General features: G+C 40.5%; 1 protein-coding gene across 3 annotated transcripts; it reads left to right on the forward strand.

The window, feature by feature from the left end:
- The first annotated feature begins 573 nt into the window (after positions 1 to 573).
- Positions 574 to 24,527, forward strand: LOC118781981 (putative E3 ubiquitin-protein ligase UNKL). 3 transcript variants are annotated; one of them, XM_036535165.1, is made up of 16 exons: positions 574 to 652; positions 1,559 to 1,768; positions 8,014 to 8,190; positions 15,284 to 15,417; positions 15,970 to 16,105; positions 16,210 to 16,327; positions 17,317 to 17,401; positions 17,901 to 18,067; positions 19,051 to 19,239; positions 20,111 to 20,173; positions 20,324 to 20,501; positions 22,168 to 22,260; positions 23,064 to 23,297; positions 23,514 to 23,695; positions 23,827 to 24,084; positions 24,340 to 24,527. In XM_036535165.1, exons 1-16 carry the CDS (start codon positions 588 to 590, stop codon positions 24,493 to 24,495), a joined length of 2,445 nt encoding a protein of 814 aa, XP_036391058.1. In that variant the 5' UTR covers positions 574 to 587; the 3' UTR covers positions 24,496 to 24,527. The 3 variants fall into 3 exon arrangements, with proteins under 3 accessions (XP_036391058.1, XP_036391067.1, XP_036391077.1); XM_036535174.1 differs by having other exon boundaries at positions 23,517 to 23,695; XM_036535184.1 differs by lacking the exon at positions 19,051 to 19,239.
- The last annotated feature ends 714 nt before the right edge of the window (positions 24,528 to 25,241 follow it).

The following is a 25,241-nucleotide window of genomic DNA, read 5'->3' on the forward strand; positions in this document are numbered from 1 at the left end:
TTTCCAGACAAATTAAGTATGAAATATTTGATATCTATAATAGACCATAGCTTTGAAAAGTGTAAATCAACTTAATCTGACTGCTTCTCATACTGAAGCTGCACGTAACTTTCTGCTCTACTCATGTTATCTTTCAAAGGTTCAATCAATTTTCATTTATTAAAAACAATAAAAAGTTTGCTTGTCTTGAAGTAACTTTTGTCTAAAATATGAGGTGTACTCAACGGAAGCAGTGCAGCAGGGTACCTACCTCTTTTAAAGTCATAACTGGTAAACTCGTTTGGCAAAAACTCTGACATTTGCAGACGTACACGTGTTTCTTGAGTGAATAGTAGTACTAATATAATGTAGTGTCAAGTTGATTGCTTTAAAAGAATCAGAAAGTTGTCGAGTCTGAAGAATATGCAGACAGATTAAATAGCATTCCTGGCGGGGAAAACTTGCCAAAAAAGTGTTACTGTGGTCCGCTAAGATGACTGGTATTTGTCCCGCCAGTTGCCCATGTTGCTCTGCTGCATGCAAGTGAACGACAGCTCCACGACTGGAGCTGGCCTTCGCGCAGGCGCCTTTAATTGTTTTGACTGAAAATGCCGTCGGTTTCGAAAACGGCGGTGAGCGCTTCTCCTCAAACCGAGAAACCAACCCACTACACGTAAGTAAATGGAGTACCGACAGGAATAAAACACATTTAAAACTCGTTATTCAGCTGCTTTCATTGAATTTGTAAAATTTGATACCCAGGCGCAAAGTGAGATTTTAAAAATGGTGCTTTTCCTTTTGTAGCTAGCCTGCTAGCTAAATTCTCCTGAACACACGTAGCTAGCTGACTGGCTGGCTAAATAGAGGCATTTAACAAAGCACTTACTTTGTATTTGCAGTTATAACTAATTGATACATGAATGGCTTAACATTCCATAAAACACGCACGCGGCCAACGCACTATCGTTTATTTGTATTCTAAGATGCCAGCTAAGTTGCATTATTTTTTATTTTCCTTTCCCTGTCCCTTTACCTATGTCGGCCTTATTCGCTGAAGTTAGCTAGTAAGCGGGCTATCCTGCTAAGTGTGCACGCAACTTTACCGTTGTATGCACGATCGCACTTAAAATTACTTCTGCGCCCATCTATAATCGCACGTAACTTTAGTCAAAGTAACAAACTGTCGCGGATGCACGGGGGTAACTTTTTGGTAGCCTGTCGTGATACTGATATTTCATTCGACAAGAAAGCGTCAGTGGAACTTGGTTAGGATTTGTGAGGAATGTTTTACTCCAGCGAACCGATATAGCTAACGTTAGCTAGCTGATCAGATTGTTTTGAGCGTGGGCATGAAGTGCATTTAAGCGCGTTAGAAGGCTGACTAGAGCGGGGTCCTAGCTATAGCGAACGACCTAGATGTTAGCTAACGGGAATCCTGGGCACCTTAGCATAATATTGAGAGCTAGCTTGTTACATTAAAAAGGTGATAGATTGGTGTTTAGCAAGGCATTTTTTAAGTACTGAAGTGTTTTTTTTTCTTTGAGAACATGTTTTAATAATGGTTTCTGGTACTTTGCAGATATTTAAAGGAGTTTAGGACCGAACAATGCCCCCTGTTCTTGCAACATAAGTGTACTCAACACAGACCCTTTACATGTTTTCACTGGCATTTCCTAAACCAGCGGAGAAGACGACCCATCAGAAGAAGAGATGGAACGTTTAACTACAGCCCAGATGTTTATTGTACAAAGTACGACGAAACTACAGGCATTTGTCCTGATGGAGACGAGTAAGTATGACAGGGTTTTCATCGTGTTACCAGTTGTTGTCTGGGGACCACGAATGCTGATTTATAACAGAGGCTGGTTATTAAATTGGTGAGTAGTCTAGTTAACAGTTGGATGACCGGGTGTGCAGCGCCATGTAGCTACCTAAGCTTGAGGGGTCAATTGTTGTCGTACTTGCTAAACGTCAACCCGCTAGCAACTAGGTTGGGACCATTGATTGTGGCTAATGTTAAATACTTTGATAGTTATCCATTGTATTAACGAATGCATCTGAGAAAATGTTTGTTTCCGAAGTATTTCTGATCATCTGGAATTTTGTGGTTGGCAGCTTTAGGTATCTAGTAATCTTGAAACAAATGCTTTAAATAACGTTACATGTGGTGGTAATTAATATGCGCGTGGTTTACTGGGTAGCTAACTTCTGTCACATCCGCATGAAGGGGAATGGATAAGGCCAATTAAATAAACAAAAAGCAGATCTTTTTTTAATGTATTCGAGGCATTCTGTGTCCTCGCTGGGATCCAATTCAGCCTTGTCGTTGGCTCGTTCGGCTGTATTGTTCTGTAGCAGCACACACCCCTTTGACACGGTTTGACGGTGATCTAGCTCAGGATGTTAACCCACAGGAGTGAAGAGTGCTTTGGCTGCTCCCGATTTGTGCGGAAGTGTGGCCTATTTTATTTTCCGATTTAGCACCTTAGCTAACATTCACGTCAAAACTGCTAACGCTTCATCGATACCAAATGTTGTAATGGTAGTTTTTGTCGGTTCATGATAAGAATGGAAATAATACCAGGCATGTTTTTAAAAAAAGCAGAGTTACAGCGCTAGCATGTGAGCGACATACAGAATTGTTTTGCTTTGGAAGAGGTGCACACCCCAACGTGCAACCTGGTGTCACTGATTTATGCATTATTTACTGTCCCCGAGAAGGTCGCCGTAGGGTGGGGGTTTAAACTTTTTGTGTTGCCCGATCAGCTGGACCTGTTTGATTTGGCCTTTTTTCACTATGTTGGTGAATGTTTGTATTGTTTAAAAGCCCGTGTGAGCCTCCCTCAGTTGATGCAGAAGCAGAACCCGTCTACAGCATGTGTGAGTGCTGGAAAAGTAAAATGAATGTTTAATTTAGGGAAAAATGTTATTTTGAAGAAGCAAACAATGAGCTAATGAATGTCAAGTGCACAAAATTGTCAGTAAAATTTAAATGCTTAGTTTTGAGTTTTTGGGTTCTGTTTTGTAATCAGTGAGTCGAAGTATTTTTAGTGTAATTATCTTTCAAGAAATATTAAATGTTTTATTTCTTCTGCCATGCAATGACTAGTGCCTTATAATAGTTACACCAGCAAATCATAGCCTGTTCACTCTGTATGATGGATATTGATATTTTTTTAATGTTATTTCCCATGTCTTTGGCAGGTAGGTTAAAGTCCTGCACTTGGTTACAATGAATTTCCCATAGGTTCATTTAATAACATATCTTGCTTTGAGCAGTCTTATTAATTTTCATTATAGAGAAAATGAAAATGGCCGAAAAATTTGTCTGTGGTTAATTGTATGCCTAGGCATGCCAACACTCACCTTCCAGATAACTGATGAGTTCTCATATTTGACTTTGAATAATTTAATTTTGCAAACTGTTTGATAGATGCCTGGTTTGTTGTGGGTTGCAGTTGAAGTGCATCTTACTGTAGAGTAGGGGGAAATATTGATTTGACTGTCCTCTGTAGCTGTTGAGAAGGATAACTGCTTGAACCACTTGGACAGAAGTAGCTGGGATACTGCGAAATGTGCAGCATACTGTGCCCTCATATTTCCTGTGAAATCGTTCCACCTGTATGTTACTGCACAGTCAGAGCCAAACGCTTTGATTTGAAATGCATGTGTGTTGCAATTGTTGTTTTATGATTGCGTAACTGAACATCGCATTGTTTGAAGTGAATGATTTTTCCTTCTTTCAGAGTAGTACTGCATTTCCAGACAGCGCTTTGGTACAACAGATCAGGATTTTCTGGATAGCAGTGCCAGCAGCAGAAGGGGTCAACAGATTGGCCCTCTCTCTCAGTCATTCTCTCTATTCTGTTCCTTTGCTTCCAACCAGACAACCCATCAAAAATAAGTAATGAAAAAAAAATGCTGAAACTCTTCCAGACTTGAATGAGCAGGTGGACTAATGGACATGTGGGTGAATAGTCTAATATTGTGTGTCTGCCATAGTGTAGTTAGTTATCGTCATATTGTGCTAGGAAAGTATAGACTGTCTTATATCTGCTGCAAAGTCACTCCTAAAGACTGATTTAGCGTTGGATGTAGACTTGAAACATATTATTAATCATTTGCATCTACTTAAAAACAGACCATGTTGCTTGTGGACTCATGGTCAGTGCATTGAATTTCTGATTATTGCATTTAACAGACTGCAACTGCATAGTGTAAAAAAATAAGTTTTCTGCAGGTGGAGAAATGCTTTAAGATGAGTGTGGTGGTTCAGATGTGTGATTGCTACCTCTCATTAATGACATTGTGTAAACGTTGAAACTTGAAAGATTGAGGTTCATTTTGTGTCCCACACAACTCCAGCTCTGAACTGAATTAAGTAAATGCGTCTACTGTAATTAAGTCCCAGGCGGCAGTATATTGTTGCATGCATGACAGCAAGTAACATTCCTTGGTTTGATTTCGCAGCTGTGTTTTGTGAATGCAAGGCAGAACTGAACAGATTTCAGGAAATCGTCTGATCTTATCTACAGAGATGATGTGATTCAAAATAGAGGGGAAAAAAACAAAAGCTGTCCTGTAGGAGCATGGAATTCAAACTGTCGCTTTGAGGTGCAAGGCATATTTTTATGTGAACTCGCACCACTTGACAGAGGGTCATCAGAGTCAGGTCAAAGGAGAAAGTTAACCTCCTACTTGCCTAGTGGAGCAGGTCTCTGGGGCCTGTCTGGAACTGACTGTAGCATCTGTGGCAAAGGTACAGTATAGATTCAGTACACTGGAGTTGAGATAAGTTGGCAGACTGCCGCTTCTTTTTCCTGATTGAGCATCTCCTTTCAATGTGAAAATACTGAAATATTTGAAAACAGCATCACTTTTTAAATTCTCAGTATAAGGGCAAGAAATGGTTGACTGCAGTGTAGTCTGCATGTTAGTGCTGTTAATTCCTCAGCTGCTCACTGAAATTTAGAATGATGGATGAGGCCCATCTATTGCTTAAAATAGCATCTTATGTGCAGTGGAATGTTACTGTTGGAATGTTAGATAATTGTCCTGGTACTTTGTGTATGCAGTTAATTTGCAAAGCTTATGCCATAAGATTCAGTGGCATTACTCCTAGCCCTTTATCCTGCTGTCACTGTGTCATTTGTATGGACATTATCCTTCAGTGTAGTTTTAGGTTGCAGGTCAGGGTTGCATCCACAAAAAGTGTAACTTCTGTTACCATAACAAGAAATGAAGAAACCCTGTTCATATTGGCTTTAAGTTTTTGTGGCCATATTCACCATTTGGTGGCTACCAGCTCTCTGGGTGGCAGTACCACTGCTTTACCACTGCTTCTTTAAACCATTGCAAAAATGCAGAGGCAAAAATTGTACCTTAAGTTATACATATTTTTATTTTAATTCATCAAAAAGTGAATAGAATTTGGCAAAATGCTTTGTAAGTAATGGTAGCTGTGAATATTGTTCTACGAAACCTTAGGGTGACAAAAGTGGACCATGGAGCGTCATCTCGCTGACATTGTATTGTAGGCTAGAAGTAAGCTTGAAGAAACACTGGCAGAAAATGATGCACTTCTTACAGTGTGCCTGTGTATTAGCTACATCTTCATCACACCTAATTAAATGATGCTTTACTTGCCAATAAACACCACAGCCTTTGGATCTCCACAGTAAAATTCTGTTAACTCCATGTTGTGGTAGGCCTACTTAGCACAGGCTAGATCATTGCCCTCTGTGACATCCACGTTAAATGCACATCAGTCTGTCTGTAGTTGTTTGTGAGTTGTAATTGCCTCAAGAAGTGATTGATTTTTGTTCAGCTTGGAAAGTGTTGTTCCAAAAATTGCAGCTGTGTTTTAAGTAGTATTTGACAGAAGGGGATTGATGGCACTGTTTTTTTTTGTTTGTTTGTTTTTAATCAGTTTTAAAAGATGCTCTTTTGAAATTTTTGTGAAGCCAAGCCTTGCAGATCCAGACTTGGATCTGCAAGCCTTGCTTTTGTTGTCAGTGACAGCAAAAAACAAACTCGCTGACACAGCTCTTGCAGTAGTACAGTCCATTTACTCATGGGTGTCATCCTTGCTGCAGTCATGCCTGTGCATATGAATGAACACAAAGGCACAGGGTGCAGATTTCTACTGTGATTGTACCCCTTAAACGATTCACGTGTGAACAGAACCTGTCTCATACTGTTTGGCAGGCTCAGCACTCCTGTTTGCATGATGGCATGGTGAAGGTAGTATGAGCACTGAAGTACAAGCACGGTTGCAGCCTTGTTGGCCAGTAACGGGGGGTTAAGGAAGAAAAATATGATCCAGTGCATTTTAGGCATTATACAGAGGTCAGGGACATGCATAAAACAACCCTTCTCTTGTACAGTAATCATTTATTAAGGCAATTTAAAATAATGACAGTATTGAGTGATGTAGATGCACCTTTCCAACTCTGTGTTATGGAAAAATTGTATTATGCTGTGGTGCAATAGTGTGATGATTCTCTAGAAAGACACAAGTCCAAATACCCTCTTCTGGATATACTGTGTGTTATTTTGCTGACGATTTTTGAGTATGTTCTCAGTACTGAGATTTTTAAAAATGGCGAAGGCAATCTTGCCTCATGGGGTGCTGTTGATCCGTGCTTGTTGTGAGGGATTTTATCGCTTTATATAGGCAGCTTCTGTTGAGATTAGTTTCAACACACACAAAGGCATTTCAACCTAAAGAAAATCGAAATGTGTATGGTCCCTCTTCCAACAGTTGTAAGACCGCTTTTTATTTGCCCCTCGGTCTCCCAGTGACAGTGTTCCTTGATGCCATCATGTCTGTTGCTATAGCAACTGTCTGAACAGAGCTGCTACTGCATTTGTGAAGATGATTGGTCAACAACACTTTGTGTATGAGTCTGCACAGGAGTTATAATGGTGCTGTCCTCTTTTGTGTTTGCTGTTAGCCTGCATATTTCTCCAAAAGATCTGAAAGCTTGCTTTATATTTATGTGGGAGGGGATTTTTCACTCACTGAACACCCACAGTCGAAACTGTCGGTTTTATTGTTATTCCTTACTTGTGTATAATCTTATTATTTAATAGGTCGTGCTCCTTCTATAAGATGGAGGAAAAATCAGACAAATGTTTCCTTTGAAGCTCTTCGTCTTCTCACATTATTCCTTTGGGAACTTCTTACAAGGCTTAACATGTTATTTAGCCTACCCCCGCAGCAGTAAAGTGTGAGAAAACCTTCACAGTGTGGGATATGTGCAGCTCAGTTTGCATAAGCGTGCTGGATAAAATTGTCTTTTGAAATGATGCTGGAGTTTGGGCGCCTTGAGAACACATGTTTTAGGAAAAGGTGGCAAACGCCATAGAGAGCTGCTGCTGTCGTGGCAGTGAACTGTAAAGGAGAACATGAAGACGCCTGCCCCCAGAGGAGGCATGCATCTCTGCTGTCGTGATTGACAATGACAATATGCAACTGTCACTCACAATAACATGTGATAAACCTCTGTTCTCTTGGTGTGGTGATACTAAGTCTCAGTCTTTTCGTATCGCTTGGATTTTATAAAGCAAGAGTAACGAGCCAGAAGCCGTTCTGTGCTCATTCCCCTCCCCCTCGTGTTCCAGCTTCGGAGAATGAGAATATGAAGGCAGGGGGATGCGTGCTGTTTCTGTGGAGTGGGAGTTACTGACATCGATATTGCTTTCTTAATCCATGATTGTGGTGTACTACACAGCATGGAGACATTGGACCACTTCCATGAGCCCGGTGTGGCATAGTGTCAAGATCACTTGCTAGGCCAGACAAATTGGAGCACCGATAAACTCCTTTCACACAGCCCACTTAAAGAATAATGCAGGGTTTATTTGTCATTGTAAATTCAAGAACATCCACTAGCCTTAGTCCAGTCTGTTATCTCTGCAGTAAATTGGAGAGTGTTCTTTTTAAAAATTATATTTTAAGTGTAATAAATGATGGTCAAACTAAAAATGCAGAGAAAAGTTCAGTGCTTAATTTCTTCCTTCTTTGGACAGTTGCCCTTACCTGCACAGGACGACTGGTGACACGGAAAGGAAGTACCATCTGCGCTATTACAAGACTGGCACCTGCATCCACGAGACGGATGCCAGAGGGCATTGTGTGAAGAACGGGCTGCACTGTGCCTTTGCTCACGGTCCGCATGACCTCAGGCCCCCCGTCTATGACATCAGGTAAGGTCACCTGGCTCTGCAGTGTGTGTTGTATTTACAGTGACTCTTCAGACAGTCATTTTAGAAAGTCATTTTACCATTACTTCTTGCTTAATGGTTAAAAACGATGTTGCTGTTACACATGCTCTTGTATAAAAATGAACTCAAAAACCAACCTTTTTAATAGACTTTTACCCCTTCCCTTACCAAAACTGTGATCTTTCTATCTTTCTCAGTAGGTTGTCTGTTGCTAAGAAACTAATTTTAGAATTCAATCAGTGTATGAGCAACATTGCCATTCCTACTACCCAATTCTAGTCTCCTTCCTTGTGTGCACACAGATGGGCTCATAGGATATTCTGCTGATGATTTGGTACCATTGAGTGTCATTGAATTCAGAGTGCTTCATCTAAGCTGAGCATGCTTGTGAGTTTTACTCTATACAGCGTCAGTTATGAAGGGTCAGTTTAGATGCTGAAGGGAACATTCATCAGTGTGCCTAGTAAGATGGACAATCGTGCCCGATGCATGCCAAATTTGGTTGCATTTGGCAGGAGGATGGATAGGTGTTTTCATACTCGGCACGTGTTGCTTACATAATGAGGAGTTGTGCGATTAAATTTCCACAGAATGATTCAGTCATCGTTTTTGACAGCAAGTTATAGTTTTGAGGGCAATCTAAATCCTAGAGTGTACTGGATGAGAATGAGCAATAACACACATTCCTCCTCTGACTGCAACTTGCTTCTGGTCACATTTTTTCTCAGAAGAGGAGTTGTATGCTTGGTTGCGGCGGGTCATTTTTAACCAGTGGTGCACTTCATTGTATTGCACAAATATCACATTCAGGCATACTTTGCTGCATGTGTTTCTTTTGTCCAATTCATTTTTATGGATTGTCAGCTTGCTTTGAATGCAGTAAATGGTGTTCCAGAAAGGGTTATTACCATGTCTTGCCTCATTTCATTTAAAAATATTCACATGCATGATCACAGATTATGGTACTGTAGAGGCTGTGGCACTGTTTTAGTAATGGACTCTTAAAAGATATTTTGACAGAACACGTAGCATTAATTCAGGGCTCTTCCTGTACAGCTCTGGCCTAATGTGTGGGTATGACTTAATATGTGCATTATCCAATGCTGAAATTAAAGCTCTGCAAACTCAGACATGTTGTAGCTGACAGTTTTTACATTTGTAAATTACCCCTCTGTTTTTCTAGGTCATTGTATGAAAGCAATTGCTAACTAAAATCAACCACCTACAGCTTTCTGCCTTATGATGGTGTTTCTAAAACTGCAAGTCTTATATACTATAGCCTATGCTGTTCTTTCTTTAGTATATTTTAAAGTAAAGGTGCAACGTAAAGGTGCTTGTTTATTTGGAATATGGAGTTTTATATAGTTGTTTTTTTTTTTCGTGAAAATGCATCGTTTAAGCTATGATTCAGAGTATCCCATGCAGCATCGGGATCATCTTCATCAGTTATGTTTAATGGTACCAAAATTGCTACAGAGTCATGAGGTGGAAATTTGCCAGCTGGTACCTTTTTTCCAGAAATGATGTAATTGGACTAGCTCCAGGAAGCGATTCCATTGGATGCCTCTTGGTAATGAAATGTCTGATAGATTTTAAAAATTCACTTTACATTTACTGATATGGAGTGAACTTTCATCATTGAAAGGTAATTAATGATATATACATTGCCTTTTTCCTTTGTTTCCAAAATCCATGACGAAATTCATGTAAATTAAAGAAAAATGGGAGAGGAATTGTATTAGTCACATGACATTATTTTTCATTTGACAGTTGTGACAAATTACTGTATTTCTTGCCCTGCAGTCAGACTGAGTGCAACGTTTTCATCTAGAATTGTCTTGAAATTTTATTGAGCTGAAAAACAAACAGTAAACCATTGCTGCTGCTTATTAGTCAACATCACAAAATCTGGTTTTGCTGGACTTACTCATATGAAGTTGTGCTTGGTCATACATACCCAGATTACACTCTGAGTCTTTGACCAGTAAATGTTTTATAAGCATAGTGTGCTGTCACATGTACGTGAGCATAGGCGCTTAGCGGTAGGTCAGTTGACATAGTTAATCTGTTCTCATTACTTAATTAGGCCTCATAGATCAAGAATTCCTTTTCTGTCTGTTGGATTGGCTGGACTCCTGAGAGGCTGGACACATCATGAGCTCCTCTTGTTTGAGTGCCTGCAGCATCACCATTCATTAAATGAGGGGATTTTTATAGAGGAGCCTGCTGATTTGGATTTTGTAGCTGTGGTGAGCTTTCACAAACCCAATGCTTTGCATGCAGACCCTGCTGTGAGTGTTGACAAGTGATGTCAGGAAGTGCTGATCAGGTTGTAATCCCTGCGGGGGATCATTTGTGGAAAGTCATTTCTGTCCCCGGAGCAGTTTCCCCTTTAATTTGAGGTTTTATCTCATTATTGCGCAGTTGATTTGTTTACCAGTTATATTTAACATATTAGCCTGAATTACTTGCAGTGTAATTTCTTTTTAAATAGCTCTGACTGCAGAGCATCTCTGTTTTGAAAGGCAAAAGCTTTTAGAACAGTGAAGGATCAGTGAAAGTGTTTCTGACTGAAATAGCCTTTGTGTTGACAGGAATACTGCATGACAATTTTGCAATGAAGTAATCAGTTGCCACAAAACGTGCAGATACTGAAAAATGTGTTTGAATAGTCCTTTCTGTGTATCCTGTTATCAGTCACACTAGGAATTACAGTGGTGTCCTGTTGTGGAGGCAAACATTAACACCCCTACCTCAAGCTGTCAGATCTTCCCTGTGTGTCTTAAGCCTAATGTGAATGCCTCGGGGTGACCATAAGAACGCACACTTTTGTTCAACCAAACTGTTTATTAAAAAGGTGGAGCCACCGCCGTTCAGTATACTTGACTTTTGTCAGAGTGCACACGTTAACTTATGGTAGGGCTTGAATAATGTTATGCTCACACTCACTGGTCTGAGACTGTTGTGAGCCTGGTCGTTTAAACTGTTGCTCGTTTAAACTGTATGGTTACACCTATGCTTGATTGTGATGGAAGTCACTCTGGATAAGAGCGTCTGCTAAATGCATGTAATGTAATTCATCACACACACACACAAAAGGCCAATATTTTATATTGGCCTTTTTGATATCATATTTTGATATCATAAATTGGATGTCCAACCGGTATGGTTACTCTGTCACTGACAGATACAGTTGGAACTGGTATTATACCTCAGGTGATGACACTCAGAAACTAACAAACCCCCTTACAAAGAAGCAGGAAGACCTTTTCATGTGTGTTCAATGCGGTGTGTTCGTTGGATCAAGGAGGTTGAAAGGGTCAAAACTGACCAACTGGCACTGTGCCAAGAGAAAAGTGGGCGTTAACGTGCTGTGGCGGGAAGGAGAGGTGTGGTGCCAAGCTCTCCGAGGCAGTGTCAGTCGCGGGACGGCAAGCAAGGCAGGTGCCAAGCCTGCGCAGACGGATTGGGGGGGGAGGGGGCTTGCTGCTGCCGTGCCAGCTGAAACCGTAGCAGCACGCACAGGGACTTTTTTATAGTAACCGTTTCATCCCATGCAGGTTCACAGCCAGAGCAAGCTAACTTCATCTTATCACCTGTTGACTGCTGAGAGAAAGAATAGCAGTGGGGCCGACAGAGGGAAGCCCAGGTACTGAGCTGGGGTCAGTCGCTTCTGTGGTCATAGTAAGCTGAGATTGACAAACACAGGTGGGACACTTACAAGCTTGGTGTCAGGGTTCCAAACCGGGTTTCAGAAACATTTTATTATGATTACTGGGGGCAGCAGTGTAGCATAGTGCTAAGGTTCAGGGCTTGTAACCAAAAGATTGCCTGTTCGATGCCCTGTTGGCACTGCTGTTGTACTCTTGTGCAAGGTACTTAACCCACAATAGCCGCAATAAATATCCAGCTGTATAAATGGATAACACGTACAAATTGTAACATATGTAAGTCGCTCTGGATAAGATCGTCTGCTAAATGAAAGTAATGTGATGATTTTACATGAACAAATGACATGAAACAAAACTTAAAGTGCAGGGACTGCTGTGTGTTAAAGAACAAGCAACAGGCTCTGTGTAGCTAGCTGACTCTGAGCTGTGATTACAATTTGCAGCTCTTTATTCATCCCACATTGCATGCATTGCAGCAAGGTGTCTTTTCCATAAACTTACTCAGTCCATTTATGGGAAACTTTGTGTCCATATTGTGGATACTCCCATAAATCAGGCCATATGAAGACCTCTGATGTGCAAAGTCAATGTGCATGTCAGGAAAACAGACCAAAGGAGTCTGATGAACTGGATTTACTGTGAGCTGCATTCGTCAGTGATAATCTCAGTGAAAGCACCTCATGCCTCCAAGCTTTGAAAGTTTGGTCTAGTTTTTACATTGGAATTACTTCCATTGATTAACAGTAGTGGTAGTTCAACTGTTCTTCATTTTCCTCAAGTGTCAGTATCAATACTGTCTTTAATTTTATAGCATTTACTCAATTACACTTTCCTTATTTGATTATTCATTGTGTTCTTCTGTTGTGTGCGAGTTGCTTTTTAGATCTGTTTAAGCGCGAGGAGCTTTTCTTTTGCCTCCTTCATTTCCCCCTGGGCGATGGTGCTGTTGCTCACCGTCTGTTTGCCAGTATATTTTGGAAAGTGCAGTGGAGGCACCACACGAAATGTAAACATGCAGTGACATTCCTGTCCAAATATCACATCAACGTGAGAGAAGGGGTGGATGTTTTGGTTTTGGATTTTAATTTGCTCTGTAACAAAGTGGATCTTGTTAGCAAAAGCATGAAGGAGAATATTCTCAGCCTCAAAACTGCTGACAGATTAGTTACCTGTCCACTGGATCTAGGTGTGAGCCTCAGCAGTGACCTTAGAGCTTACTGAACCAATTTCAAACATCAGAAATAATCTATTATAAAATTGTAATGTGTGTACAGTTACAAATATGTAACAATCTATTCAGATCACTAAGTGGATGCTGCCATTGCTCCTTTCTGACCTTTCTGTCTCTTAGGTAAAAATTACTCCTATGAGACTGTCAGTAGGATAATAAACACAGGACCCAAATATTTCCCAGTGGTGGACCCTGAGATGGCCAGTTTGCACACAGTGTGATTATGCTGAAAGATCAGTATCAGCAACAGAAACGGGAAATGAGATGTTGCAATAAGCAGTCCCTTAATATTGACATTCCTGAGAGTGCAGGAGCAGGGAAATTCCACCATCATTTTGTACAAATCTGGCATTTGGGCCAAGAGGGGAACTCACTCACTATGGCTTGAGTTTTGGACTGTTTTATAGGAAGTGCTGAGATTTAAAGACTCCCTTGTTCAGTTGGGGATGTCTTAATATGTTTCCACTCTTTGTTTTGCGTGTTAAATTCTTAGTAAGAAGCTGCGTAGAAATGTGGTCATAAAAATTGAAAGTCTCAGAAGAATCCAAGTTCCAGTGCTTTGGGAGATTCCGATTTTGTGTATAATATTTTTAAAAATATATTTCCTCAGAACCTCTACAAAATCAGTAGAAATTCCCACAAAACTTCATGATCATGTTCTAAAATACTTAAATTCTTCATTTAAAAAAGTAAAAAAAATATGTGTACTAATTAGCCCTCTTATTCTCTTATATTCTTTGCATAATATATTGGCTGTTGTAGTTGGCTAGCTGCAAAACAGAAATTCACCTCTAGTTTGCATTAAAATGATACTATCACTCATGGATATTAAATTTGAATATTTTATCACTTTTTCAGCTAGATTTATGCAGCAAATATGAAACATGATTTGTTATCGATGGTCATCAAAGTAAGACACAAATTAATAAAGTAAGAATGCATAAAGGCTTGTTTAACAAGTTACGGTATCATTTGGTTTGTCTTAGTCTAGGAAACTGCACATCATTTGACTCCCTGCTAAAAAGATGTGATTTTGTTCGCCAGCCCCTTGGCTGAAGCAGGAGAGAGACATTATGCTGTTCAGAAATCACGTGTACCTTGTGTGTTGTCACAGAATTTCCATAATTTTAACTGCAATTTTTTCAATGTGGAAGATCTTTTGAAATTATTTTAGTAAGTTTAACATGGATAAAACACTTATTTTGACCTCTACAATGATAATTACATGAGATATGGAAACGTTTCTTAATAGAGCAGATGAAAGTATGTAAATACACATAATGATATTTGCTATCTTAAATTACTTTGAAATTGTAGAGAAAGGTCTATTGTGTAAATAAAAGGATAATTCTGTTAGAATAAAAACCTGGGAAATACACAAATGTGATTTTATAAACATTCCTCTCCAAACCTGAGCTGATAAGTAGTAGTATTGTAGAGATGGTATAGGCTAATTGTGATGTTGAGTTTTCTTACCAAAGCATTAGTTGTGCTTATATAAAATGTTCATTGTGAGCAACAGCCAGTGCTCTCATTCTCAGAATGTTTTCCATTCTTCTGATTTCCCACACAGTGGCCCTCTGAGTACTGCTTTTTTACAAGAAAACGCACCAGTCAAAACTGCTGCAGTGTTTTGCTCTGCTGATAGTATAGTAGTGTAATTGTATTTGTCCTAAAAAGATGTCTCTGTTTATACAGCTCTGATATATTTGTATCCGGCATCATACCAGTGATGCTCTCTGTCACACTTCTGCTAAATTGATGTGCAGCATTTGATAACAAGTTCACTTCTTATTTTGGTTTTATGGTAAGAAAAATAAAGAGTGGACCGGCTATCAAAATCTCGTCAGATTGTCAGTTGAGCAGCAGTGATGCTGTTGGTATCTTTTGAGGATCTTGTAGGAAAGTTGTAGGAAAATTAAGAGTATTATATAGTTGCTGAGCAACAAGTGTGGATGTGCAGATATTGAAGATGCCTTGCTATCAATGTATGTCTGTACTGTTGCTGTGCAGTGGTTAGGGCAGACTTGAAGTCAGATCAGATCATCTCATAAGTGAATAAATGATGTGATGCCCATTTCACTGTTCTCACCGTATTTCTGTCAGTTGTAATATTGCTGTTACGAGAATTGGTTAGACTGACCTCACTGTTGAGTTATGTGTGCGTTCACAGAGAGATCCAGGCCCAGGAGGCTCTTCAGAATGGGCAGCTTGGGACAGGGGAGGGTATCCCTGACCTGCAGCCAGGAGTGCTGGCCAGTCAGGCCATGATTGAGAAAACCCTCACTGAGGACCCCCGCTGGCAAGGTGAGGTGCTGCCCCGTTGATGCTGAGTTTGAAACTGTAAATTTACATTAAAATTTTATTTTAAAATTGCTTAGCAGAGTGACTTACTTAGGTTACAGTTTTTCATGTTGTGCATGTATAAAGTTGGATGTTAACTAAGGCAGTGCCGGGTTAAATACCTTGCCTAAGGGTACAACAGCAGTACCCCAGCAGGGAGTTGAACCATCAACCATCAACCATCAACTTTTGGGTTACAAGCCCTGCTTGTTAACTTAATTTATTAAATGCATAGCGCAATTTATGCTCATAAAGGCAAAGTAAGTGAGGCTGTATCTGTATGAACATAAAGTTCCATGATCAATAACAAAGTACTCAATGTGATATTGCCACCTTGTGGAGTATTTTTACCCTGACAAAAAAATGAAATGATCCGCTTAATTGTTTTATCCTCATTATTGTAGAAAATTATGACCATATTTCTTGAATAGTAGATTATGATATTAACTGACTTTTTCTCCAGTTTTGTGCAAATTTAAGAACGCATAGTCCTGATTCTACTTTCTGTTGCCCCAGATACCAACTTTGTTTTAGCGAACTATAAAACGGAGCAGTGCACCAAACCTCCACGACTATGCAGACAGGGCTACGCATGTCCACATTACCACAACAGCCGAGACAGGAGGCGAAATCCACGCAAGTTCAAGTACAGGTCGGAAGCGGACCTCGTTTGTAAAGTGATTTTTCAAATGCTCTGCAAAATGAGGGAGGTGTCAGATGTGAACGGGGGAAAATCCATGTGGAATGTTTTTGCAGGTCGACTCCGTGTCCTAATGTGAAACACGGAGACGAGTGGGGAGAGCCCTCAAAGTGTGACAGCGGGGACAACTGCCAGTACTGCCACTCACGCACAGAACAGCAGTTCCACCCGGAGGTCAGTGGCCCACAGCCTTTCCCACAGATGTTGTTAGGAGGTCTGGTGTCCAGGAACTGAATAAGTCATTCCACCTTTGAAATATTTTGGTCATGCTTTTATTTATTTTTGCCCTTCCTAGACCCATTGGCACTACTGCTGAAATTTTCAGTCAGTCATTATTTTATCTCTCACTGTTGTCAGTGTTTTATATCACTGTAATATTTGAAAATGTTCCATTATGAATAAGTGTTGTTAGCGATGTATTATTAAAAAATTATAATTTCTTAACATTTCTAGAGATCAAACCCGTGTCAGAAAAATACTAGCAGACTGCTAGCAGTGCTGTGCCAAGTGTAGCTTAACTAAACAATCTTGGGGAGCGCAGTGACTTTTCGGTTAATCTGAAACCATACAAATCAATTGATTTTAGCTGTCGTCTAAGGAATACATTAAACTTTTCTTCAGTAACTTGAATTTCATATTCTTTCTGATTATTTCAAAACAGTTAACACTGAGTGTGGTGCCAAAAATGCTGCCAGTCAAGTAGATGCAATTTTTACACCTATCCAGATATTTTCTTTGTTTTGGTTTTAAACTTTGAGTAGTTCATAACGTAACACAAACACATAACATAGGCACATAAACAGGGTGGAAGCTTCGATCTTCTTAAAGGCAGTGATTAGGTGCTCTACATAATCACATGATTGGATTAGGCAGTGGCTTTCAGCATTAAGTAGAGTTTGGTTGTTTTCATGACTTTGTGCTAAACGACAGCTGTGCTGCTTCCATCCTGACGTGGAGGCTTGTTTTCCTCAGCCACAGCATTTTGGTACTGAATAGATAAGAGCACAGTATGAAAAAAAATGTATGGGGCCAGTTTTGAGTGATTTTTGATTTGCATTGTTTTTGTCAGTGCCAGAGTTGCATGTGGATTAAATTAGTGGTCATATGTTAGATGTAAGAAACTACATACAACAGCTTATACACTTTGTCTCTTTTCTTTTCAGATTTACAAATCTACAAAATGCAACGACATGCGGCAAACAGGTTACTGTCCCAGGGGGCCATTCTGTGCATTTGCACATGTGGAGAGTAAGTGATTACATTACATTACATGCATTTAGCAGATGCTCTTATCCACAGTGACTTCCAGCGCAGTAGAATAAGTGTATCCATTCCAGTTAAACGAGCAACAGTGTCAGACCAGGCTAACAGCACTCACAGACCAGTGAGTGTGAGCATAACGCCATTCAAGCCCTAACACAAGTGATACAGTCTTATGCAGGAATTACACATGGAGAATGTGTGCTGTGTTCCTCTGGACTGCTCTCATCACTTTTGAACATGTATTTAACCATGTCAAACAGATAGGTCACCCTGCATATAAGGATCTGATAATAATATAATAATGTTAGTATTAGCAGAGTTACTTTTCTGTGTGGATAGTTAGCTAGATCGGAGCAATCCTCAATATTATGATGAACTTGCATCCAACTCCCAAAATGAGAGGAACAACTGAATGCAGTTTGAGTTTAGCCTTGATGACAACATGCAGTTGACAGAAACCTTTGGTGTGTGTTCTCTGTTCCAGGAATACCTTCCACTGAGGAGACGATGAACTCATTGCTCACTGTGATGCACTCCGGCTCCCAGTCAAAGCCGTGCTCCCAGCAGTACTCAGAGGGTCCTGCCAGCGAGTGGGGTGGCAATACAAACTCCATCACCAGCACCACTAGCAACAATGGCCAAACAGGCAATGTATGTGGCAATCCACTCGATTTCCTTCCCTGCCCCTTTCTGCCTTACCACGGCGGGAAAGATTTTTTCAAGTGTCCTTCAACAGCGCACAGGAGATCTTTGTCATTTAGGGATTTGCTATTTGCAGTTGCAAATATTTATGCCAAGCAGCACCCTCTTCCCAACTTCCCTCTTCTTAAGGACCACACAGCAGCGGGTCAAATTCTGTGCACTTACATTTGTTATGCGTTTTAAGCGTCTCATGCATTGTTATGGAAATGCACATATTCACATTCATTACATTATATTACTTTACTTTTTTGTTGTTGTGTGAACAATTCGCCCTGTGCACAAGTCTGTGACACAGTACAGTATTCTCTGATTGTCCCATCTGCATGGATCTCAAGAACATATACACCAGGGATGGTGAGGGTCACCTGTGTTTCATTTTCAAATTTTTCGGGTGTTCTGAAATGAATTTTGAAAGATGTGTAGATTGTGAAGATGTTTGATCAAATGCATTAAAAATGCCATGAAATATTTTCTATTACAGCACTTTACGTTTCTACAGGTAAAAGCTCATTGTGCCAGGAAGAGTTGATCACTGAAATTATTTATTTTTTTGCATTTCCATTGCTTTTTTATTGTTGTTATATTTTTGTTTTGGACTTTCTTCAACATGACCTTTCATGTAAAATACAGTATAGGGTCAAAGCAATAGTTTGAAAATCAGTTGTTATCTAATGTTAACTTACAAAAATTTGAGTTAACCTTGAGGGATGAGGGATCTCCTGGTACTCCTGGTACCTAACTGTGGTACCAGGAGTGCTTGTGCTTTTCACAAACATACCTAACATGTTTATTTTTTTATTTGTCTAAATATGATGCTCTGTAAACTATCACTGACCAGTTGAGGGCACTACTGTTACAGAATGATGTAAAACAGAACTTTGGGCTGGCAGTGAAACCTTATTATTGAGATCATGTGTACTTTTCTTCTTCAGGTTTCATGCTCTAATAGTCCGACTGTAACATCAAGCTCAGGAAGCAACAGTTCATTGTCCCCAATTGGACCCATTGGCAGGCCCAAAAGCTTTACTAATGGTAGCTTATGTTCAGAGTCCACCACGTCCAGTGTTTCCTCTCCAACGTCTAACTATCCCAAAGCTCCGGGGTTTGAGCGTGAGGATCAGGTACATAAAGACCATTTCCTTTTCTTTCCCCCTTCTGCCCACTATATTCTCTGCAGCCAGCAAGCAGTTAAATGTAGCGCTTGGCATACAGCTACTGCATACATGGTGTCTGCGATTATGGAAAAATATGTGATAACACTTTTCTGTTACTTTTTTTGGACCCTCGGTTAAGTAGGTTTATTTTCTGCTTTATAGAGGAAAAGGGTTATCAGGTCAGGAGTATTTCTAGGGTAGTTGTTTTCAGATTTAAAGTTTGGGTTTGGAGTATATTTTTAATTAGGTTCGACATTTGAAGTGGTCTGATATTTTATTGACTGGACACACATTCTCCTTAGTGCATGCTATTTGTGAAATTTGATTGTGAATATGACTGGTTTGGCATTAGTAGTATACACTTCATGTAGTAAAATGTTCCGTATTTTCATAATATGGTAAAGCATCAGTCTTTAGTTTTTATTTGCCAATTTTGTATTCTATTTTAGTCATTAGTAGTATCTTCCAAGGCTCCACATATTGGGGAAATGTTGACCAAAACCTGACTCAATATTGTGAGGACTGATTTATTGCATTCCTTGTCACAAGACAGGCTTGTCCTGTCTCAAAGTGGTTGTGGCACTTGAAATAACTGCCAACAGTGCCTGTTATTATTTGTTGTTATGTAGTTTGTGTTTTAGAGCTCGCCTTCAAATGTGTGTATTGTTGCTTGAATAACCTCTAATAAATTTATTCCCTGCCTCTCTTGTGCTGCAGATGTAAAACAATATTAACTGCATTTTCTTTTCTCCTAATGAGGCTCTTGGCTTGAATGACACGCACAGTGACATTGGTTTTGAACGGCTGTGTTTGATGGGCTGCTGCTCTTCTTTTTCAGGCAAAAACACTGAAAGGTTATCCAGTGGATAGTAATCAAAAATTAATGGACCAAGACAAACAGGTGAGTGAGGCGCGTGGGAAGTTTGGCCCTGTAATCTCAATCTTCTGGATCAGAAAGCTTTCTGATGTATTTCCCCACTTTGTTCAGGTGAATTTTACTGGATATTGAGACCATGGGTTTTTGATGAATGTCTTCCTCTCTGGTTTACAGAACCTTATCAGTGTGTTCTCAGCAGTGAACCCACTGGCATGCAGTATCACTTCCAGTATAACATCCAGCTTGGCCTCCAGTATCGGGTCCGACCGTTCTTCCCCTACAACACTGTCAACAATGAATGCGAAAGCTACCCCCTTCTACCCTGGTAGCAACACCGTTGAATCAGTAATAGGTATGTCAAAGATGATGCTTTCACATCACAGCCACATTGTCACTTCTTCATTAAGGGGGGAAAGTAATACTGTGTCAAAAAATGATAAAACACTCAGGACAGAGATTTCAATTGTAATTGTAAGACAGAATTTGCAATGTAGATTTGCACTACAAAGCTGGTGGTACAAGATTAACAGAGATTTGGTATCATCCAGAGGTGCTTTGCACATGTATTCATACAGCCACAGCAAAGTAATATGATGTATGTTCATCTTTACTTCGAGAAAGGTGTTTGATACCGTTCAGTCTTGAGATTGAGAATTTCAGAAATAGCCTGGAGCTCTCGTTATAGGTGTGTGGTAGGCAGCTTTGGCAGTTGTGCACAAGGAGTGTGAGCGAGCTTTCCCTGCTCTGCACTCTACCTGGCTCCATGGTGCTGCTAGGCAGCAGTAGTCACATGACTGGGGCTGGCTGTGGTGAGCTGGTGTATATGTGAAGGGTTCTGTGAGTGAATGGGTGTGTGAAGACTCAGACACGGCCGTTGACTGTGAGTCAGCACCAGGCAAAGTCTGCTGGTTCTTGGGTCTGCTTTGCAATCCTGAGGTAGGGAGCCTTTTCTTTCCTCTGAATTTACAGATCGAACAGGAACAGGCTGTGCTGAGGAGCTCATTAAAGGCTGGAAATGAACACCGGTCTGAATTGGAGATCTTTAGCTGACACACCTTTTGCCATTTTGCCATATTGATCTAATTTTAAATGTCATAGTGTCTTTAACCCTTTATTATTTCAGATTGTAAGATGAAAAGTAAAGCTTCAATGAGGGCTTGTGTAGGATTTTCAGTCAACTTCAACTTGTTTTTGAAGTATGAAGCACGTTAATCATTTAATTTACATTCAAATTAACTCAAGGATTAAATTAAAAATAAAAACTTCATTGAAGAGAGTGAGTGTGGTTTTTGCTGTTGTGTCTGAAAAAGACACCTCAAACATCAGCACTAAGTTATAATTGGATGTGCAGAGTTCTCATGTGTCATGCCTGTCTTTTCACAGGTAACATTACAGCTAAGCTTGTTTCCTCTGTTTGTTTGATCATGCATAAAACTAACCTACATGTATAACATATCAATACTTAACCCTGTAGAGGTTAGATTCTTTGTGTAAGAGCCAAATACCAGGTATTCACAAACCGTTGTTTATAAATAGATCTGTGAAGTGGGAGAAAAACAACAAGGGCTATCAATTCCTCTGTGGTCTTGAAGTGACCTGAGAGAGTGACTGAGTTTCAGTGCTTCGATCTCACATAAACACACACAGGTGCAGTGTACCCCCATGAGCTGCCCTAACCCCTCCCTTGTCTTTGTGTTGCTGTGGCTGCTAAAGAGACAGGAAGCACTGTAGCTGTCTCTGTGTCTGGTCCCTGGTGCTTTGAGGGATTAGCATGCTGCACAGCAGCACTGCGGTGCTCCTACCCTGTCAGGCATGATGGAGGTGTAACTGTACTGCGCATTATATCACACTGATCAGGTCTGCCAACTCCCATTGAATCCTGGCTGAGGCTGACATGTAGAGAAATCTTTGAGTGTGGCATATAGCTACAGTGTATGCAGTATATAGTTACAGTAATATATATACTCAGTAGGAATACTCAGTTGAATATTTACATGGTGTTGCTTTTCATCTTTCAGGCTCTGCTCTTGACCTGAATTTCAGTGACATTAACGTAGCCTCCCTTGATAAAGAACTGGAGGAACAAGAAAACGGCGACCTTGGTTTAACAAGTGAGTGAGATTTTGATGTGTAACCTTCCCCTGACTCGATTTCGTGGGAATACACTCAAAATTGACACAGATTGGTCCCTATATGTGCATAAACTATTGGTTGTTGGCATTGGTTCCAGGCCACAGTCAATTTGGCTGCCAACCATATTTTTCAAATATGTATTTAATGTTTCACAGCATGTACTCACTGATGTATTTGGCACATTTATCATGCACTGTAACTGCGTGGGGTTTAAATTGGTTCTTATGGCTCTTGGCTCCCAGACCCCTTCAGTGTGATTGCAAAACATGCATAACTTTTTACTGGCATGCTCAGTCGTATTAAAGTGTCTGAGTGTTTGTGGTGTGCTACTTGTCACTCAAGGTCATAAGCCCAGTGATTCAGTTAATTAATGAATTTAAAAACAACAATTATAATAATTGCCTCCAGTTGTATTTCTCTTCCATGTCATGTCATGTTGGACACCTTTATCCCTTTTGCAGCTGCCCCTAATATGGTAAATGGTATTTATTTCAATATGGTATTTTCTTTACAAAATTCTGCAATAATTTTATTAGCATTTACTCATTCAAATAATATTTGCCCCATTTTTCAACCATTGCCCATAAATGCTCTTTACTACATGGTGGAGCAAGATCACCAGCCGCCTTGCTTGAAAGCCGTGTGGTGACCTGAGATCTTAATAGCAGAGTATGGCCTGCTGTGTCCTCAATGCATTTGTGTGGGCTGTGTTGCCCACATGGTGGGACTGTGTGTTTTAGCATACAGCATGCTTGATTTTTCTGTTTCGTTCCCTCCTCAGATCAAAGGCTACTAGGCGGCTCGGCCCCAGTCAACATCCCCGGCTCTCTGGCACGGTCCGCCTCGCTGCACTCCTCCTCCTCGCTCTCCGCCTCCCCGCTCAGCTCGCTGTCTCAGTCCCTCTCCCAGTCCCTCCTGTCCAGTATGGCACCCCAGCAGAGCCAGCCCCAGGTACCACCCACCAAGACGGAGCACAGCCTCCTGGGAACCTCCGTGTCCTCCCAGAGTACTCTGGGTAAGATGAAATGAGTGCCTCAGCAAGCACGCACATTCCCGCTCGTAGATCAGTTTGAAAAGTGACAGTTATTGAGTGGCTGCTGGGAACCCAGCTTTGCCGAAGTAATTGGGAAAGCTATGGCACCAAGCAGACGTTCTACTTTCTGGGAGAATCCACATTGTTACATGTTGGTGTTGGTGGGTCCTTATACAAGTGGTGTCTGTGTTCTTGCAGCAGGTCTGAATGGAGGTGCTGGTAGCAGCATATGGGACTTCTCCCCCAGCCCCTCGCCAGTGTTCAGCACTGTCGCCACTGTGAGCTCCAGCAGTGCAGATCTGGCCCGGCTGCGCAGGGACCTTGACGAAGCCAAGAGGAAGATCAAGCAGTGGGAAGAGGCCTGGCAGCAGGTCAAGCAGGTCAGGGCCTCTCATCTCTTTTGTGTCTGAATTGATGTGCCCTGAGCTGTCAGGGTGTAAGTCGATTGTTTTGTCCAAGTGTCTGTAATGCAAACATAAGGACTCTGACGCGCTATGTGCCACTGTGACAGGCTTGTGACGCCTGGCAAAAAGACGCCCAAGAAGCAAAAGAGCAAGCCAAGTCTGCTGAGGTGGAGCGTCAGCTGGCCACCCAGAAGCGTGAGGACGCGGAGCGCAACCTGAAGCAGCTCCAGGAGAACTTTGACATGGTTTGCCGGTCACCCAGCACACCCCTGCTGCGCAGCTATGGAGAGCTGGACCAGCTCCCCCTTCCAAAGCTCCTTTCCATTCAGACCCAGCTGCGTACAGATCTAGAGCTCATAGATACGGTAAGCACAAACCGACCCCTGAGTACTTGAGTTTCAAAGCCTAGTTCATCTGTGGCAGTAACCTACACTACACACTATTTCTGTAAGTGCTTATCAAAGTATGAAAAAGCTCAGCACAACAAAGTAACTTCAGGAGGTAACCGTTGTATATGTGTTAGGTGGTATGTGTGTTGTGCTTCCTGCAATACGTCATGTGGATATGAGTTTTCACTGTGACATATGATGAATACTAACTCTTCTTTTCTCTACACACAGGTAATATATCAGCTTCAGTCAAAGAAATGTATAGTTTGCCAAAAGCATGATCGTTCCATCGTTCTGCAGCCTTGTCAACATTATGTACTTTGTGAGAACTGCGCACCTAGCAAAACAGAATGTCCTTACTGTAAGACAAAAATACTGAAATGGTGATGTAGAGCTATCCAAGGTACTATTTATGTATCTAGCCCTTTGAAGAACTACATATTAATATATTATGCTAAAAATTTAGATATAGCATTATTTGTATTTTCAGTATTTCATGTAGCGACTTAATTCATAGGTATGTTAGAAATCAATTAATGGTGATTGACTGATACATGGATTGTTATTCCCTAATTTTGCCAAAAAATAGTTTTGGTTATTGAACAAAAGATCATTTAAATATTTTTTTAAGCGGCATTCCATTTTTTTCCTCCACAGCATGTTCTTTTTTTGTAGTTCTTCAACTGCGCTTGCTTTTCAAAATGGTAAATTTTAAATGCGTCAGTCAAACACCATTATTGCTACTAGTTTTGTGAAGAAGATTCATTTCTTGTGAAAGCACTTTGTTAGCCTGGAATTTGTCAAAGGTTACTTTAGAAAACCGCTTTAAGTTGCTCTTAGATTATTTTGGGTTTGTTTTAAATCTTTTCTTTAAAATATGCTATTGTATGAAGCTTTTGTGTACTGTGAAACAATAGAATATTTCATATTCTGTTTCTAACTTTTAAATCACGGTATAGTAAATATATTGCTATACAAAAAATCAATTAATAGTATCATTTAACTTGCTTAGGATTTTTACATTTTCCAATCAAAAAAGTGCAATCATTTAATCCTTAAAAGCATAACCAGCAATTGTAATTTAAAGGCACATATGCTAAAGCATTTAGGAAATCAATTGCCGTTTTCTTTTT

This window comes from Megalops cyprinoides, chromosome 1 (genome assembly GCF_013368585.1).
Source record: "Megalops cyprinoides isolate fMegCyp1 chromosome 1, fMegCyp1.pri, whole genome shotgun sequence".
Classification (NCBI taxonomy): Eukaryota; Metazoa; Chordata; class Actinopteri; order Elopiformes; family Megalopidae; genus Megalops; species Megalops cyprinoides.